Source organism: Tachyglossus aculeatus, chromosome 26 (assembly GCF_015852505.1).
Source record: "Tachyglossus aculeatus isolate mTacAcu1 chromosome 26, mTacAcu1.pri, whole genome shotgun sequence".
Lineage (NCBI taxonomy): Eukaryota > Metazoa > Chordata > Mammalia > Monotremata > Tachyglossidae > Tachyglossus > Tachyglossus aculeatus.
The window spans coordinates 1,301,922-1,319,963 of record NC_052091.1 but is presented as its reverse complement, the minus strand read 5'-3'; the positions used below and the strand labels follow the sequence as shown (position 1 = coordinate 1,319,963).

Below are 18,042 nucleotides of genomic sequence, written 5' to 3'. Positions count from 1 at the left end.
AGATTATTATTATTATGGTAATGTTAAGTGCTTACCATGTGACAAGCACTGTACTAAGCGCTGGGGTGAATACACGCAAATCAGGTTGGCCACAGACCCTAACCCACGTGGGGCTCACAGTCCCAATCCCAATTTTACAGATGAGGCAACCGAGGCCCAGAGAAGCAAAGTGACTTGCCCAAGGTGGAAGGAGACAGAGGCAGAGATGGAGAAAGATAAAGGCAGAAATGAAGAAAGGGGCAGAGATGGAGAGAGACTGAGGCAGAGCAGAGGAAGACAGGCAGAGATGGAGAAAGAGGCAGAGAGGGAGAGGAGCAGAGAACAGAGATGGAGGAGACAGACAGAAGCAAAGATGCATTCACTCATCATTTAATCGTATTTATTGAGCACTTACTGCATGCAGAGCACTGTATTAAGCACTTGGAAAGTACAATTAAGATGCAGTCTGAGAAGCAGTGTGGATCAGCGGAAAGAACACAGGCTTGGGAGTCAGAGGTCGTGGGTTTTAATCCTCAGTCTGCCACTTTCATTCATTCATTCATTCATTCATTCAATCGTATTTATTGAGCGCTTACTGTGCGCAGAGCACTGTACTAAGCGCTTGGGAAGTACAAGTTGGCAACATATAGAGACGGTCCCTACCCAACAGCGGGCCCACAGTCTGGAAGGGGGAGACAGACAGCAAAACATTATCAGCTGTGTGACTTTGGGCAAGTCACTTCACTTCTCCGTGCCTCAGTCACCTCATCTGTAAAATGGGGATAAAGACTGTGAGCCCCGCGTGGGACAACCTGATGACCTCGTATCCACCCCAGCGCTTAGAACAGTGCTTGGCACATAGTGAGTGCTTAACAAATGTTATTATTATTATTACTAACAGAGTTGAGAATGAAGGATCTGGGAGCCTGAAAGCGGTAGTAAAGATCGGGGTGCTCAGCAGCGGCTCGGAGTGGGGGGCTGCTGCGGGGGAGGGGCCCAAAGAGAGAGCCCCCCGTCCCCTCCCCATTCTCCCATCGCCGCCCCCCGGGACCTGCGGACCTGGGCGGGGGTCGAGTGGGGACTGACCGGTCCTGGGGTGGCCGGGGCGGATTCATCATCATCATCAACAACAATCGTATTTATTGAGCGCTTTACTGTGTGCAGAGCACTGTACTAAGCGCTTGGGAAGTACAAATTGGCAACATATAGAGACAGTCCCTACCCAACAGTGGGCTCACAGTCTAAAAGGGGGAGACAGAGAACAAAACCAAACATACTAACAAAATAAAATAAATAGAGTAATAAATATGTACAAACATATATACATATATCCAGGTGCTGTGGTTTGCCTTGGCGGCGGAGACCCTGGAAACTCCCTACGGATTCAAGAGAGGTGGGAGGTTTTAAGGGGAGGGGGCTGAGGCGGGACGGACCGATGGGAGGGCGGCCAGCTATTTATTTATTTATTTTGCTTGTACATTTCTTTCCTATTTATTTTATTTTGTTGGTATGTTTGGTTCTGTTCTCTGTCTCGCCCTTTTAGACTGTGAGCCCACTGTTGGGTAGGGACTGTCTCTATGTGTTGCCAATTTGTACTTCCCAAGCGCTTAGTACAGTGCTCTGCACATAGTAAGCGCTCAATAAATACGATTGATTGATTGATTGATCGATTGGGCCTGCTGGCAGGGTTGGCCCCGGAGAGGGCAGCTATCCGCTCCTCCGCCGTGGGCAGGCCGGGCCCAGCTGCCAGCCGCCAGATGCCACGCTGGCCGCTCCGACGGGCGGGGACTTTCAGCCACCCGGGACCTGTGGGTCGCCCCTCCTCCTTTCCCCTGGCACAACCCCCAGCGCCAATCCTAAACCTCGGTACAGACCCCTGATGACACCCTCAAAACAGACCTCCTCCTCCTTTTGCTCCTCCTCCACCCCCTCCTCCACCGTTCATTCATTCAGTCATCCGGTCGTATTATATGTTGCCAATTTGTACTTCCCAAGCGCTTAGTACAGTGCTCTGCACGTAGTAAGCGCTCAATAAATACGATTGATGATGATGATGATTTATTGAGCGCTTACCGTACGCAGAACACTGCACTAAGCGCTTGGAAAGTACAATTCAGCAACAAAGAGAGACAGTCCCTGCCCACAACGGGCTCACAGGCTAGAAGGGGGGAGACAGACATCAAAACAAGTAAACAGGCATGAATAGCATCAATAGAAATACATAGAATTATACATATATATATATATGCATATACATCAGGACAAGTAAACTGGCGTTAAACATAAATAGAATTTAGAATAAATAGATACATATACACGGAAGTGCTGTGGGGCGTGGCAGGGTAGAACAAAGGGGCTGAGTCGGGGAGATGGGGGGGAGCTGAGAAAAAGGGGAATAGTCTGGGAAGGCCTCCTGGAGGAGGTGAGCCTTCAGTAGGGCTTTGAAGGGGGAAGTCCTCCTCATCCTCCTTCTCACCCCTTCCCCTCTTCCCTTATCCTCCCCTTCTTTTCCTCCTCCTCCTTCTCCTCCATCTTGTCCTTCTCTTCCTCCTTCTCCTTCTCCTCCTCGCCCCCTCCCCTTCTCCTCCCCTTCTCCTTTTCCTCCTCGCTTCTTTTCTTCCCCTCCACTTCCTCCTCCTCCTCCCCTTCTCCCTCTTCTCCTCTTCCTCCTCCATCTCCTTCTCCTCCTCCCCCCTTCTCCTCTACTTCTCCCTCTTCTCCTTTCTCTCCCCCTTTCCCCATCCTCCTCTCCTTCCTCCCCGTGGGGCTGGGGGATGAGGTGACAGCGATGATGGAGGTCTGAAAGTGCCTGTATGTGTCCCAACAGCAAGCCTGCCCTGGACTGCAGGGAGGTGGGGAGGACCCGTCTGGGCCGGCTGCCGGGCTCCTGGAGCCGAGGTGACGGAACAGGCCCAGCCTCGCACCCCAAACCGGTTTCTAACACCCCAGCTGCCTCCCCGGCAACCGCAGATCCCGAGCTCCCGGTGGGAGGACTACGGTCTCCAGGCAGGAGGGCCCTGGTCTCCCAATGAATGTGCTCAGAGGCAGGGGATTGGACTGGGGCCCAATGGAGCCATGAAGCAGTGTGGCCTAGTGGATAGAGCATGGGCCTGGGCATCAGAAAGACCAATAGCGCTCTGCCACTAGTCAGCTGTGTGAACATGGGCAAGTCACTTCACTTCTCCCTGCCTCAGTTTCCTCGGCTATAAAACAGGGATTGAGACTGTGAACTCCATGTGGGACAAGGACTGTGTCCAACCCAGTTTGTTTGTATCCAACCCCGTGCCTGGCAGTTCATGGCACATAGTAAGTGCTTAACAAATGCCACAAGTATTAATTATTATTTATTACTCAGTGCACATCTTACCAGAAACACTAAGGACAAAGAGCCTCAGGGTGTGGCAGACAGGGGGTGTCAAGGAGGGGAGAGGGAATCACCCTGCAGGGGAGGGGGTAACAACAGCTAAAAGAGCTGGCAGGGAGTCCCGATTTGCAGGTCTTTCCAGGCACTCAGAAGGACCACGGCTCTGTCCAAGTCTTGGGGTGAGTGAGCCTGGATTCCAACCCCAATAGCCAATAATAACAGTAATACTTGCTAAGTGTTTACTATGTGCCAAGCACTGTTCTAAGCACTGGGGTAGATACAAATTAATCAAGCGGGACACAGTCCCTGTCCCACAAGGGGCTCCCAGTCTTAATCCCCATTTTACAGATGGGGGAAATGAGGCCCAGAGAAGTGAAATAATAATTATAGTATTTGTTAAGCGCTTACTATGTGCCAAGCACTGTTCTAAGCACTGGGGTAAATACAAGGTAATCAGATTGTCCCCTGTGGGGCTCACAGTCTCAGTCCCCATTTTACAGGTGAGGTAACTGTGGCACAGAGAAGTTGTGACTTGCCCAAGGTCACACAACAGACAAATGGCGAAACTGGGATTAGAACCCATGACCTCGGATTCCCAAGCCCATGTTCTTGCCACTAGGCCAGGCTGCTCCTCGTGAAATGTGAGATGACTTGTCCAAGGTCACACAGCAGACATGTGGTAGAACCGAGATTATGATTCAGGTCCTTCTGACTCCCAGCCCATATTCTATCCACAGTGCTTGGCACATAATAAGTGCCTAAAAATACCATAATTATTATTATTATTAATTGTGAGTCCCACTAGGGACAGAGACCTTGTTTAATTCCCATCTGTGTATTTTCTCCCAGAGGTTATCGCAATGCTCTGAACACAGTAAGTGCTTAATTAAAAATCTCATTACCATTATTATGGTATTTGTAAAGTGCGGTTCTAAGTACTGGTGTAGATTTACAGTGGCTTCATCCCCACAGTCAGAGTCCTGGAGTCAGTGACCCCCATTACCTCTGTGGACTCAGCAGGCCAAGTGGGGGAGGTGGGGGAGTCTTATCCCATCCAGTTGCCTCTGCTTCTTCACCTGTGCATGGACCCTGCGGAGAGAGGAGTTTTTGGGTGGGTTTTTTAATGATATTTGTTAAGTGCTTATTACAGCCCAGGTGCTGTTCTGGGCGCTGGGTTAGATACAGGCTAATCAGGCTGAACACAGTCCATGCCCCACACGGGGCTCCCAGCCTTAATTCTCATTTTACAGGTGAGGTAACTGAGGCACAGAAAAGTGAAGTGACTTGCCAAGGTCACACAGCGAACATGCGGCGGAGCCAGAATTAGAACCCAGGTCCTTCTGACTCCCGGGCCTGTGCTCTTTCCACAAGGCCAGGCTGGAGTTGGGGAAGGGAGGGGCTGCGTGCCTGTCCTGGGTGGATGGCCCTACTGAGAGCTCACCTCCTCCAGGAGGCCTTCCCAGACTGAGCCCCTTCCTTCCTCTCCCCCTCGTCCCCCTCTCCATCCCCCGCATCTTACCTCCTTCCCTTCCCCACAGCACCTGTATATATGTATATATGTTTGTACATATTTATTACTCTATTTATTTATTTATTTTACTTGTACATATCTATTCTATTTATTTTATTTTGTTAGTATACTTGGTTTTGTTCTCTGTCTCCCCCTTTTAGACTGTGAGCCCACTATTGGGTAGGGACTGTCTCTATGTGTTGCCAACTTGTACTTCCCAAGCGCTTAGTACAGTGCTCTGCACACAGTAAGCGCTCAATAAATACGATTGATGATGATGATGTTCTTGGAGGAAGGGTGGGGACTCCCAGAAGAGGATCTGGAACCACAGAAGGGATCTTCGGGGCACTGAGTGTGGGGGTGGGAGGGTTGGGGGTTGTCTGGTTTTGTCGGGCGGGCAGGATGCCAGGCAGGCGTCCGGGCCCCAGGGGCCGGCTCTGATCCAGGGTGGCCACGATCAAAGACGGGGTTTGGGATCAAAGGGTACGGGGAGCCAGCTGGCCGGCCGGCCCGACGCTGGGTGGGACCAAAGCGAAGCGGGCACGGTGCCAGGCTGGGTCAGGGGTGGTGGGTGGACCAGGGGTTGGCGGCGGAGAGCCAGCAGGTTGGCACACGGGGCCATCTGGAAACAGAGACCGGAGGTGTCCACGCCGGCTCCTCCCTGGTTGAGGAGAGGAGGCGGAGGTGAAGTCAGGCTGCAGCCCTGTTCCAAGCGGTGCCTGAGGCCCCAACTTCTAAACACGATGTTTCCAATGAGGCAAGATGCTTCCACTGAGGAAAGATTTTAGTTCCAGGTCAAGGACCTCTGCCCCTGCTCCCTCACCCCCTGCCTCCCGTAAATGGTCAGGGGAGAGGGAGAAGAGGGGACAGGGCTCGGGATTGAGATCCTTGAAGGCTGGGGGTGCAGAATTCTAAACTGGGTCCTTGGGGAAGGGAAGGTTTGGACTCATTCAATCATTCATTCATTCAGGCAAATTTATTGAGCGCTTACTATGTCAATCAATCAATCAATCATATTTATTGAGCGCTTACTGTGTGCAGAGCACTGTACTAAGTGCTTGGGAGAGTACAATATAAATACACACATTCACTGCCCACAGTGAGCTTGCAGTTTAGAGGGGGAGACAGACATTAATATAAATAAATAAATTACAGATATGAACACAGGCGGTGTAGGGCTGGGAGGCGGGGGATGAATCCAGGGAGTGAGTCAAGGTCACACAGAAGTAAAAGAGAGAGGTGGGTTTTGGATTAAGGTCCAAAGCAGCATGCCTAGTGGACAGAGCACAGGCCTGGGACTCAGAAGAACCTGGTTTCTAATTCTGGCTCCGCCACTTGTCTGCTGTGGGACTTTGGGCAAGTCATTTCACTTCTCTTTGCCTCACTTACCTCAGCTGTAAAATGGGGATGAAGACTGTGAGCCCCATGTGGTACTTGGACTGTGTCCAACCTGATTAGCTTTGTTCTTTCCCAGCGCCTAGTACTGTGCCAGGCACAAAGTAAGTGCTTAAAAAATTCCATTTAGAAAAGGTCACTGGGGAGCATTGGGGGAGACAAGACCATGGATGGAAGTTGAGTGTAAACTCCTTGAGGGCAGGAATCGTGTCGTCTTCTGCCTCTGGTAAACTCTCCCAAGCTCTTAGAACAGTCCTTTGCACATAGTAGGTGCTCAATAAATACATTTAATTGCTAGATTGAAGGGGTTACTGAAAAGGAGCGTGGCCTAGTGGAAAGAACACGGTACCTGGAAGTCGGAGAACCAGGCAATGTGTCCAACCTGATTAACTTGTATCCCCAGCTCTTAGAACAGTGCTTGACACATGGTAGACGCTTAACAGATATTATTATTACCTGTTATTATTACTTGACATATTATTATTATACACTTTTATTTGCACTCTTTATTCACCTCTCCCCCAGCTCTAAAGCACTTATATACCTAATTTATTTATTTATTTTATCTGTCTTTACACTATAAACTCGTTGTGGGCAGGGAGCTTCATTTAATCGTACTCATTGACCGCTTACTATGTGCAGAGCTCTGCACTAAGCTCTTGGGAAAGTACAGTACAACAACAGACACATTCCCTGCCCAAAAGGAGCTTACAGTTTAGAGTGGGGAAGACGGACATCAATACAAATAAATAAATTACAGATACAGACATAAGTGCTGTGACGGTGGGAGGGGGAAGAGCAAAGGAAGCAAATTAGGGTGACACAGAAGGGAGTGGGATAAGAGGAAAGTGGGGGCTTAATCTGGGAAGACCTCTTGGAGGAGACTCTGCCTTATTGTAATAATAATAATGGCATTTATATTGTACTCTCCCAAGTGCCTAATACAGTGCTCTGCACATAGTAAGGACTCAATAGATACCATTGATTAATTGAGCATAGCGTAGTGGATAGATCGTGGGCCTGGGAGTCCGAAGGTCGTGAGTTCTAATCCTGTCTCCGCCAACTGCCTCCTGTGTGACCTTGGGAAGTCACTTCACTTCTCTGTGCCTCAGTTACCTCATCTGTTAAAATAGGGATTGAGATTGTGAGCCCCATGTGGGACAGGGACTATGTCCAACCCAATTTGCTTGTACCCACCCCAGTGTTTAGTACAGTGCTGGGCACATAGTAAGTGGAAGGAGGAGCTCACCTCCTCCAGGAGGCCTTCCCAGACTGAGCCCCTTCCTTCCTCTCCCCCTCGTCCCCCTCTCCACCCCCCCATCTTACCTCCTTCCCTTCCCCACAGCACCTGTATATATGTATATATGTTTGTACATATTTATTACTCTATTTATTTATTTATTTATTTTATTTGTACATATCTATTCTATTTATTTTATTTTGTTAGTATGTTTGGTTTTGTTCTCTGTCTCCCCCTTTTAGACCGTGAGCCCACTGTTGGGTAGGGACTGTCTCTATATGTTGCCAATTTGTACTTCCCAAGCACTTAGTACAGTGCTCTGCACATAGTAAGCGCTCAATAAATACGATTGATGATGATGATGATGATCAATCAATCAATCAATCAATCAATCGTATTTACCCAACAGTGGGCTCACAGTCTAAAAGGGGGAGACAGAGAACAGAACCAAACACACCAACAAAATAAAATAAGTAGGATAGAAATGTACAAGTAAAATAAATAAATAAATAAATAAATAGAGTAATAAATATGTACAACCATATATACATATATACAGGTGCTGTGGGGAAGGGAAGGAGGTAAGACGGGGGGATGGAGAGGGGGACGAGGGGGAGAGGAAAGAAGGGGCTCAGTCTGGGAAGGCCTCCTGGAGGAGGTGAGCTCTCAGCAGGGCCTTGAAGGGAGGAAGAGAGCTAGCTTGGCGGAGGGGCAGAGGGAGGCCATTCCAGGCCCGGGGGATGACGTGGGCCGGGGGTCGATGGCGGGACAGGCGAGAGCGAGGTACAGTGAGGAGAGCGAGGTACAGTGAGGATGATGATGAAGTGCTTAGCAAATACCATTATTATTATTGTTATTTATTTATATTGAAGTCTGTTTATTCGTATTGATGTCTGTCTCCCCCCATCTAGACTGTGAGCTCGTTGTGGGCAGGGATTATCACTCTTTATTGCTGTATTGTATCTTCCAAGCACTTAGTACAGTGCTCTATCCACGGTAAATACTCAATAATTCGATTGAATGAATGAATGAATGATGTCTGTCTCCCCCCCTCTAGACTGTGAGCTCGTTATGGGCAGGGAATGTCAGTTTTTACTACTGTATTGTACCTTCTCAAGCGCTTAGTATAGTGCTCTGCCCACAGTACGTGCTCAATAAATTCGATTGAATGAATGAATGATGTCTGCCTCCCACCCTCTAGACTGTTAGTCTGTTGTTGGGTAGGGATTGTCTCATATCTGTTGCCGAATTGTACTTTCCAAGCGCTTAGTACAGTGCTCTGCCCACAGTAAGCAATTAATACGATTGAATGATGAAGCAGCGTGGCTCAGAGGAGAGCCCGGGCTTGGGAGTCAGAGGTCATGGGTTCATTCATTCATTCAATCATATTTATTGAGCGCTTCCTGTGTGCAGAGCACTGTACTAAGCGCTTGGGAAGTACAAGTCAGCAACGAGTCGGAAGTACAAGTAGGGTTCTAATCCCGGCTCTGCCACTTGTCAGCTGTGTGACTTTGGGTACGTCACTTCACTGGGCCTCAGTTCCCTGTCTGGAAAATGGGGATCAATCAATCAATCAATTGTATTTATTGAGCGCTTACTGTGTGCAGAGCACTGTACTAAGCGCTTGGGAAGTGCAAGTTGGCAACACAGAGACAGTCCCTACCCAACAGCGGGGCTCACCGTCTAAAAGGGGGAGACAGAGAACAAAACCAAACATGCTAACAGAATAAAATAAATAGAATAGATATGTACAAGTAAAATAAATAAATAGAGTAATAAATATGTACAAACATATATACATATATACAGGTGCTGTGGGGAAGGGAAGGAGGTAAGATGGGGGATGAGGGGGAGAGGAAGGAAGGGGCTCAGTCTGGGAAGGCCTCCTGGAGGAGGTGATCTCTCAGTAGGGCCTTGAAAGGAGGAAGGGATAATAATAATAATAATGTTGGTATTTGTTAAGCGCTTACTATGTGCAAAGCACTGTTCTAAGCGCTGGGGTAGATACAAGGCAATCAGGTTGTCCCACGAGGGGCTCACAGTCTCCATCCCCATTTTACAGATGAGGGAACTGAGGCCCAGTGAAGCGACTTGCCCAAAGTCACCCAGCTGACAAGTGGCGGAGGCGGGATTTGAACCCACGACCTCTGCCTCCAAAGCCCGGGCTCTTTCCACTGAGCCACGCTGCTTCCCCTGGATGAAGGCTGTGAGCCCCGCGTGGGGCAACCTGAAGACGTTGTAACCCCCCCCGCGCCCAGCGCTTGGAACAACGTTTGGCACATAGTAAGCGCTTAACAAATGCCGTCACTATTATTATTATTATTATTATTCTTAATAATAATAATAAGACTGTGAGCCCACTCTTTTAGACTGTGAGCCCACTGCTGGGTAGGGACTGTCTCTATATGTTGCCAATTTGTACTTCCCAAGCGCTTAGTACAGCGCTCTGCACACAGTAAGCGCTCAATAAACACGATCGACGATGATGATGACGATGATTGTTATTGTAACAACCTCCCCCTCCGGTGCCCAATCAGGCCCCGCCCACGTCCCGCCCATCGTTCCAATTGGCGCCTCGGGGTTCGGGGGGGCGTGGCCCCCTCAGCCCGCGGCCAATCAGACGGCGGCGCCCGGGCCCGCTCTCGCTCCCCATTGGTCCTGGGGTCTGGGCGGGGCCGGGGGGAGCGGGATTAACCCGCGCGCGCTCCCGCCCGCCCGCCTGGGCCTACGTTGCGTGGGGCCGGTCACGGTGACCGTCCTGCCTTCTCCCGCCGCTGCTTCCCGGGAATCCGGTCCTGGTCTTCCCGGGAGAAGGGCTCCCTTCCTCTCGGATCCCTTGGCGGCGGCGGCGGCGGCGGCCGGCCCCTTCCCGCGCGCGATCATGGAGGCCTCCCCGGACAAGGCTCCCTCGAACGGGGAGGCGGCCCCGAACGGCGAGGTGGGCTGGGGCGGCACCGGCAGTCGGGGGCCGTGGTCCCGGCGGGCCCGCCGTTGCCTGCGCGCCAACCTGCTGGTGGTGTTGACGGTGTCCGGCGTGCTGGCCGGCGTGGCCCTGGGGCTGGGCGTCCAGCGGCTGCTCGCCCTGAACCGGGCCCAGGTCCTCGCCTTCTCCTTCCCCGGGGAGCTGCTGCTGCGGCTGCTGAAGATGATCATCCTGCCCCTCGTCGTGTGCAGCCTGGTCGGGGGCGCCGCCAGCCTGGACCCCGCCGCCCTGGGCCGGCTCGGGGGCTGGGCCATGCTCTTCTTCCTCCTCACCACGCTGCTCTCCTCCGCCGTCGGGGTCTGCCTGGCCTTCATCATCCGGCCCGGGGTCGGCGGCGGGGGCGCCCCGGCCGCCGGAGAGGCCGAACTGCCCGAGACCAAGGAGGTGGCGGACTCCTTTTTGGACCTCATCAGGTGGGGACGCGCCCGGGTGATCGAGGGGACCGGGCGGGGGGGACTCCATCTACACCCCACCAGCGAGGTGGTCGCAGGAATAAACACATTCGTGTTAATGCAGTCATATTAAGCGTTTACTGTGTGCAGAGCACTGTAATAGACGTCCGGGAAAGTACGGTGCAACAAGAAACGGTGCGAATCCCTGCCCACAACGAGCGCACTTCCCTGACTTTGCCCTTTTCTTCTCCCATCCCCTTCTGCGCCACTCATACTTGCTCCTTCTTTCTTCCTCTCTCCCTTCCCCACGGCACATATATATATTTCTGTAATTTATTTGCTTATATATATATATATTAATGTCTTATCTCCCCCTCTAAACTGCGAGTTGTGGGCAGGAACGTGTTTGTTGTATTGTACTCCCCCGAGCGCTTAGTACAGTGCTTTGAACACAGCAGCACTTCATAGCGGGTTGAGCTTGGGAGTCAGAAGGTCATGGGTCTTAGTCCCGGCTCCGCCACTTGATTGACCTGTGACTTTGGGCAAGGCACTTCCGTGCCTCAGTCACCTCATCTGTAAAATGGGGACTGTGAGCCCCCCGTGGGACGGGGACTGCCCAACCCGATTTGCTTGTATCCGCCCCAGTGCTTAGGACAGGGCCTGGCACATAGTAAGCGCTTACCAGGCACCCCAATTATTGTTATTAATAATAAAAAGGATTGCGATTAGAGACGGGGAGTAAAGGAGCGGACTGCGTTGCCCACCCCCGGGGGGTTGGTGTGGGGTTCCCCCGGGCCCTGGGCGGGGTGTCCACCTCCGAGCTGGGCCGGGTCCGGAAACCCTCCTCCTCCTCCTCGTCATCAATCGTATTTATTGAGCGCTTACTGTGTGCAGAGCACTGTACTAAGCGCTTGGGAAGTCCAAGTTGGCAACACATAAAGACAGTCCCTACCCAACAGTGGGCTCACAGTCTAAAACCCTCGCGCCCCCTGCCCCGGCCTCCCTCGGTCCGGCTGACTCAGTGGTCTTTCCGTGATGACACGAGCCCCAGGCACTAGGAAAAAGTGGCTCGGCTTTCCCTCCCCAGGGGCTGGCAGGGCGGGAGCCAGGGGTGGGACCCGTCTGGATCCGTGGGGACGGCACTAAGTACCCGGGCCCGCCCCGTCTGAGCCCGCTGTTGGGTGGGGACTGTCTCTATGTGTTGCCGACTTGTACTTCCCAAGCGCTTAGTACAGTACTCCGCACACAGTAAGCGCTCAATAAATACGATTGATTGGAGGCTCCGTCATCCCGGGGCCGCCCTCCGTCCTGGTCGGAGGATCGGGTTTTCCCCGCCCACCGGGCCCCGGAGGAGCTGATGCAACGGGGCCCCGGGGTGGGCTAAGATGAGGGGAGGGCGGGGCCGAATTTGCACCCTTCCCCGGCGGCTGGGAAGCCCCCTAGATCATCATCAATCATCATCATCAATCGTATTTATTGAGCGCTTACTATGTGCAGAGCACTGGACTAAGCGCTTGGGAAGTACAAATTGGCAACATATAGAGACAGTCCCTACCCAACAGTGGGCTCACAGTCTAAAAGATGTGGGGGCGAGGACTGGACCCCCCCCCCCCCCGGGATTAGATCCCTTCTTTGGGACTCTTGGGAATCCCCGGTTCCGGGAGGGAGCTGGGCTCCTGCAGAAGGGTGGGGGGCGTCTCCAGTGCTCCTCGAGCCCATCCTGGATGGGGGACAAGGTCTCTCCCCTGGGGTGGGGTTGCTGGGGACCAGTCTGAGCTGGCTGGGACAGGTTCTCCTCCCTTTGGGTCACGAGGGCCGGGAACGTCCTTGCAGCTTTGCCCGCTGCTCGCCTTCCCCCATCCCTGGCAGGGAAGTCGGGGGTGGGTTGGGGGGGTGATGCCCCCCTCCCCGCGTTTGACCCCTCCGATTCCTTGCTTGTGTCTTTAGGAACATTTTCCCCTCCAACCTGGTCTCTGCTGCCTTCCGCTCGGTGAGTCTGGGCAGGAGGTGGATGGGGGTGGGCCGGGGGATGGGGCCGGCTCGCATCCTGTCCCGGCTGACCACCCCATATGTCTCCCCCCAGTACGCCACCAGCTACAAACAGGTGCCCGTCCAGCAAAACCTCAGCACGGAGATCCTTGAGGTGAAGGTGTGTGTTTACTCCCCTGGCTTGGGGGGTGGTGGTAGGGGGCTTAATGGGGGTCTTGGGGTCCAACCTGTTGAGTCTCTAATGTGTTTGTGTCTCTGAGCATTACCTGCTGATTCACCCCACCTCCTGTTTCCTAGGTGACTACAGGTATAGAAGTTGAAGGTGTGTATGTGTGTGTAAATATATGTGTGTGGCCTACTCGGAGCCACCCTCCCTGTTTCCCAAGTGCCTATGGGTGTAGAGGTGGAGAGTGTCTATGTGTGTAAATATATGTGCATATCCTGCTCTGAGCTGCCCTCCCTCCTTTTTCCCAAGTGCCTATGGGCACAGATGTAGAGGGGGATAATAATAATGATTATTGCGGTGTTCATTAAGCGCTTACTATGTACGAGGCCCTGCACCAAGCGCCGGGGTAGATGCAAGTAAATCGGGTTGGACACGGTCCTTGTCCCATGTGGGGCTTACCGTCTCAAACCCCATTTTACAGATGAGGTAATTGAGGCCCCGAGAAGTAAATGATTTGCTCAGGGTCAAACAGCAGATAAGTGGCAGAGCCGGGATTAGAACTCATGACCTTCTGACTTCTAGGCCTGTCCTCTGTTCACTGCGCCATGCTGCTTTGTGTGTGTGTGTGTGTGTGTGTGCGCGCGCGCGCGCACGCATGTGTGTGTGTCCGTCCGTCCCCTGCTCTGAGCCACCTTCCCTCCTGTTTCCTAAGTGCCTATGGGTGCAGAGGTGGAGAGTTTGTATGTCTGTCCTGTTCTGAGCTACTCTCCCTGGTTTCCCGGGTGCCTATGGGCACAGAGGTGTGTGTGTGTGTGTGTATTTATGTGTGTGTGCCCACGTGCGCACACTGCTCTAAGCCATCTTCCCTCCCTCTGTCTTATTTCCCAGGTGCCAGTGGGCGCAGAAGTGGAGGGCATGAACATCCTGGGCCTGGTGGTCTTTGCCATTGTGTTTGGCGTGGCCCTGCGCAAGCTGGGCCCGGAGGGAGAGCTGCTTATCTGTTTCTTCAACTCCTTCAATGAGGCCACCATGGTTCTGGTGTCCTGGATCATGTGGTAGGTGGCAGCGGGCTGGGGAGGGCCTGCGGGGTGGCAGGGGGTGGGTGGTGGGCCAGCCGGAGGCCCTCCATCCGTCCGGTTCAGCCCCCATGGGCCCAGGCGGGCCGACTCACAGACACGGCCTCAGCCCTGCCCCACCTCACCCTTTGGGGCCCAGGACCTTTCCTGGGGCTGACGAGAGCCCTCCCTTGCCCCCAGGTACGCACCCTTGGGCATCATGTTCCTGGTGGCGGGCAAGATCGTGGAGATGGAGGACGTGGGCATGCTGTTTGCCAGCCTGGGCAAGTACATCTGCTGTTGCGTGGTGGGCCACGTGGTGCACGGGTTGATCCTGCTGCCGCTCATCTACTTCATCTTCACGCGCAAGAATCCCTACCAGTTCCTGTTGGGTACCATTCCTGCCCTGGCCACCGCCTTTGGCACTTCCTCCAGGTACCCATGGCGGGGGTTGGTGGGCCCCAGGGAGCCCCTTCATTCTAAGGGGGCTGTCGGGCCTGGAATTGAGGCTGGTGGTCTGGCCCTCTGAGCCAGGGGCCGGGTGAGGTCTGCCCCGTTGTGGGGTGACGGGGTCATCGATCCATCAGCGGTATCGGTTGAGCGGTTAAGCGCTAATACTGATTGAACCGCTGCCCCATGTAATAAATGGCGGGAAGAGGCGGGGTGGGCAGCCAGAGGTCTGGAAGTGCAAGGCTGTGCGTGAGAACTGACCCCCGCCCCCTGCTCCCCCCATCCTCAGCTCAGCCACACTGCCCTTGATGATGAAGTGCGTGGAGGAGAACAATGGGGTGTCGAAGCACATCAGCCGTTTCATCCTGCCCATCGGGGCCACCGTGAACATGGATGGGGCCGCCCTCTTCCAGTGCGTGGCCGCGGTCTTCATCGCCCAGCTCAACAGCATCTCACTTGACTTCATCCAGGTCATCACCATCCTGTGAGTGGATGGAGCCCGGGGCTGGGGGGGCACCCTGTCCCTGGTATCGGCCATCTCTGGGGCGGAAGGATAGCTAAAGTCCACCCTGCCCTTCTGGTCGAGGCAAAACAGTGTCTGTCCCTGGCCTGCCTTCCACCAGGGTGATGCAGAGAACGGCCTCCTTGCCGACCTCCCTGCCTCCTGTCCCTCCCCATTCCAGTCCATACTTGTCGGCCGCCCAGTTCATTTTTCTACTAGAAGCGTTCAGTCCGTTTCCCCACTCCTCAGGAGCCTCCAGGGGTTGGCCACCCATCTCGGCATCAGACAGAAACTCCTCACCATTGGCTGTAAAGCAGTCCATCACTCTGCCCCCTCCTACCTCACCTCACTACTCTCCTATACAACTCAGTCTCGTTGTACCTTGATCTCCCCTATCTCCCCCCCCAACTTCCCACCTCAAGCCTGGAACTTCCTCTCACCTCATATCCGATAATCACTCTCTCCCCTTCAAAGCCTTATTGCAGGTACATCTCCAAGAGGCCTTTCCGGATTAAGCCCTCCTTTCCTCTTCTCCAACTCCCTCCTATGTCACCCTGACTTGCTTCCTTTATTCATCTCCCACTAAGCCCCATAGCACTCATGTCCCTATCTGTAATTTATTTTATTAGTGCCTGTCTTTCCCTCTCTGTAAGCTCACTGTGGGCAGGAAATGTCTTTGTTGTACAGCATACAAAGTAAGTGCCTATGATTGACTGGGTGGGAGCCCAAACAAAGGAGGGGAGCCTCCCTTCCCACCTAATCACGGAGAGCTCTCTGGCGGTTTGATATGGAGTAAGTGTGCCCGGCGTGAGCATCTTCCTTTCTCCCCAGGGTCACGGCCACCGCATCCAGCGTGGGGGCAGCGGGCATCCCGGCCGGAGGGGTCCTCACCCTGGCCATCATCCTGGAGGCAGTCAGCCTGCCAACCAATGACATCTCCCTCATCCTGGCCGTGGATTGGCTCGTGTAGGTGGTGGGGGTGTTCGTGAGAGTTTGGTGGGGGTGGCTCTGAGGGGGCCGATATCAGGGGCCCCTGATGTCAATGCTTTATGTATCCACAGTGACCGGACATGCACCATCATCAATGTGGAGGGGGATGCGTTCGGTGCTGGCCTGCTGCAGAGCTACGTGGACCGCACAGAGGCCGCCGCCCCGGCCCTCGAGCTGGCCGAGGTCAAGACGGACGCACCGGCCCCCACCCCGCTTGAGGAGGATCACCTCCTCCCACAGACCCTCCCCGCAGACAAGGAATCGGTCATGTAATTGCCCCTGGGGCAGTCGGGGCCTCGGACACGGACGGACTGCTGCTGGGGGCTGTGGCGGCTCTCCTCGCCCCCTCTCCCCCTCGGACCCTCTTGACACTCCAGGGCCCCCAGGGCCCCCCCAACAACCAGCCCTGTGGGTCAGGCTCTGCCGCCGGGGCCCAGGATTGGGCTGACAGCGACCTCGAACCCTGCCCCTGCCCACCACCAGTTTCCAAGTGTACGTGTGGTTGGGAGTGGGGGTGCATGCCCTTCCTGTCTTCCTCCAGCCCAGAGACAGGGGCACAGGTGTGTGTGTGTGTGTGTGTGTGTGTGTGTGGAGGTGCGTGCCCATTGGTATGTGTTTTTTGTCCCTTTCTACTGCCCTTTGGGCTACAGGGGATGGTCTGGGATGTCCCCCAAACGTGTCCAGAGAGGGCATGTGTAATTTAACTGACTGTTCATTGCGACAGTAAAGAAATTGGATTGTGCATGTGTCCCTGTGTGGGTTTTTTTTGTGTGTGGGGGGGGATGCTGCCAGAAGGATCCCCTCCCCATCCAGGTGCAGCTGGCAGCAGAGTTGCACAAGTGCAGGCTGCCTGGCTCCTCCTTCCCACCAGTTCTGGCTCTGTCCAGGCCAGCGGGGGGTCTTCCATGGCATGCAGTCCTGGCACCGACTGCTCCGGGCAAAGGCCTCGGGCTTGGTCCACCCTGGCGCCCAGCCAGCCTGCTGGACCCTATCCCTGCCCTCTGAGGCCTCCAGGGAATTATGGTATTTAAGCCCTTACTTTGTGCCTGGCACTGTACTAAGCTCTGGGCAGTGGCGTGGTTTAGTGGACAGCCTGGGAGTCACGAGGACCTGGGTTCTAAACCTGGCTCCTTCACTTGTCTGCTGTGTGACCTTGGGCAAGTCGCTTAAAAATTCTGGGCCTGCCTATTCACTCACCTGTAAAAGGGGGATAGAGATTGTAAACCCTGTATGGGCCAAGGGGCTGTGTCCAACTCGATTTGCTTGTATCCACCCCAGTACTTGGAACAGCGCTTGGCACACAGTTTTAAGTGCTTAATCAATCAATCAATCGTATTTATTGAGTGCTTACTGTGTGCAAAGCACTGTACTAAGCGCTTGGGAAGTACAAGCTGGCAACATAGAGACAGTCCCTACCCAACAGTGGGCTCACAGTCTAGAAGGGGGAGACAGAGAACAAAACCAAACATACTAACAAAATAAATAGAATAGATAGGTACAAGTAAAATAAATAGAGTAATTACTATGTACAAACATATATACATACATACAGGTGCTGTGGGGAAGGGAAGGAGGTAAGATGCGGGGGATGGAGAGGGGGACGAGGGGGAGAGGAAGGAAGGGGCTCAGTCTGGGAAGGCATCCTGGAGGGACGAAGGGAATTGCCAATACATGACCTGGTGGTCGTCTTTCGGAACCTCGGAAGAGTAGTCCCTGCCAGGGGGCCCAAGATAGTGTGACCATCCTGATGAGCCCACTGTTGGGTAGGGACTGTCTCTATATGTTGCCAATTTGTACTTCCCAAGCGCTTAGTACAGTGCTCTGCACATAGTAAGCGCTCAATAAATACGATTGATGATGATGATGATGAGATGAGCTCTCAGTAGGGTCTTGAAGGGAGGAAGAGAGCTAGCTTGGCGGATGGGCCGCCAAGTACCCTAATTATTATCATTAGAGCTGGAGTCCTTCTAGACTGTCAGCCCAGGGGCCGTCTCTATATGTTGCCAACTTGTACTTCCCAAGCGCTT

The 18,042-nt window shown here is 53.6% G+C and overlaps 1 protein-coding gene across 1 annotated transcript; it reads left to right on the top strand.

Annotated features, from left to right (window-relative positions):
* The first annotated feature begins 10,224 nt into the window (after positions 1–10,224).
* On the top strand, positions 10,225–16,757 carry SLC1A5 (solute carrier family 1 member 5). The gene is made up of 8 exons (XM_038766835.1): positions 10,225–10,884; positions 12,811–12,853; positions 12,947–13,012; positions 13,907–14,073; positions 14,275–14,508; positions 14,813–15,007; positions 15,857–15,991; positions 16,087–16,757. The coding sequence occupies exons 1-8, from the start codon at positions 10,370–10,372 to the stop codon at positions 16,286–16,288; spliced, it is 1,557 nt and encodes a 518-aa protein (XP_038622763.1). The 5' UTR covers positions 10,225–10,369; the 3' UTR covers positions 16,289–16,757.
* The last annotated feature ends 1,285 nt before the right edge of the window (positions 16,758–18,042 follow it).

What these genes read in the sequence shown, in the direction of transcription:
- SLC1A5 (XM_038766835.1), top strand. Translation starts at nt 10,370, where the DNA reads ATGGAGGCCTCCCCGGACAAGGCTCCCTCGAACGGGGAGGCGGCCCCG. An exon ending in TCTCTGCTGCCTTCCGCTCG is followed by an intron (nt 12,854 to 12,946) that starts GTGAGTCTGGGC and finishes GTCTCCCCCCAG; the next exon opens with TACGCCACCAGCTACAAACA. An exon ending in CTGGCCGTGGATTGGCTCGT is followed by an intron (nt 15,992 to 16,086) that starts GTAGGTGGTGGG and finishes ATGTATCCACAG; the next exon opens with TGACCGGACATGCACCATCA.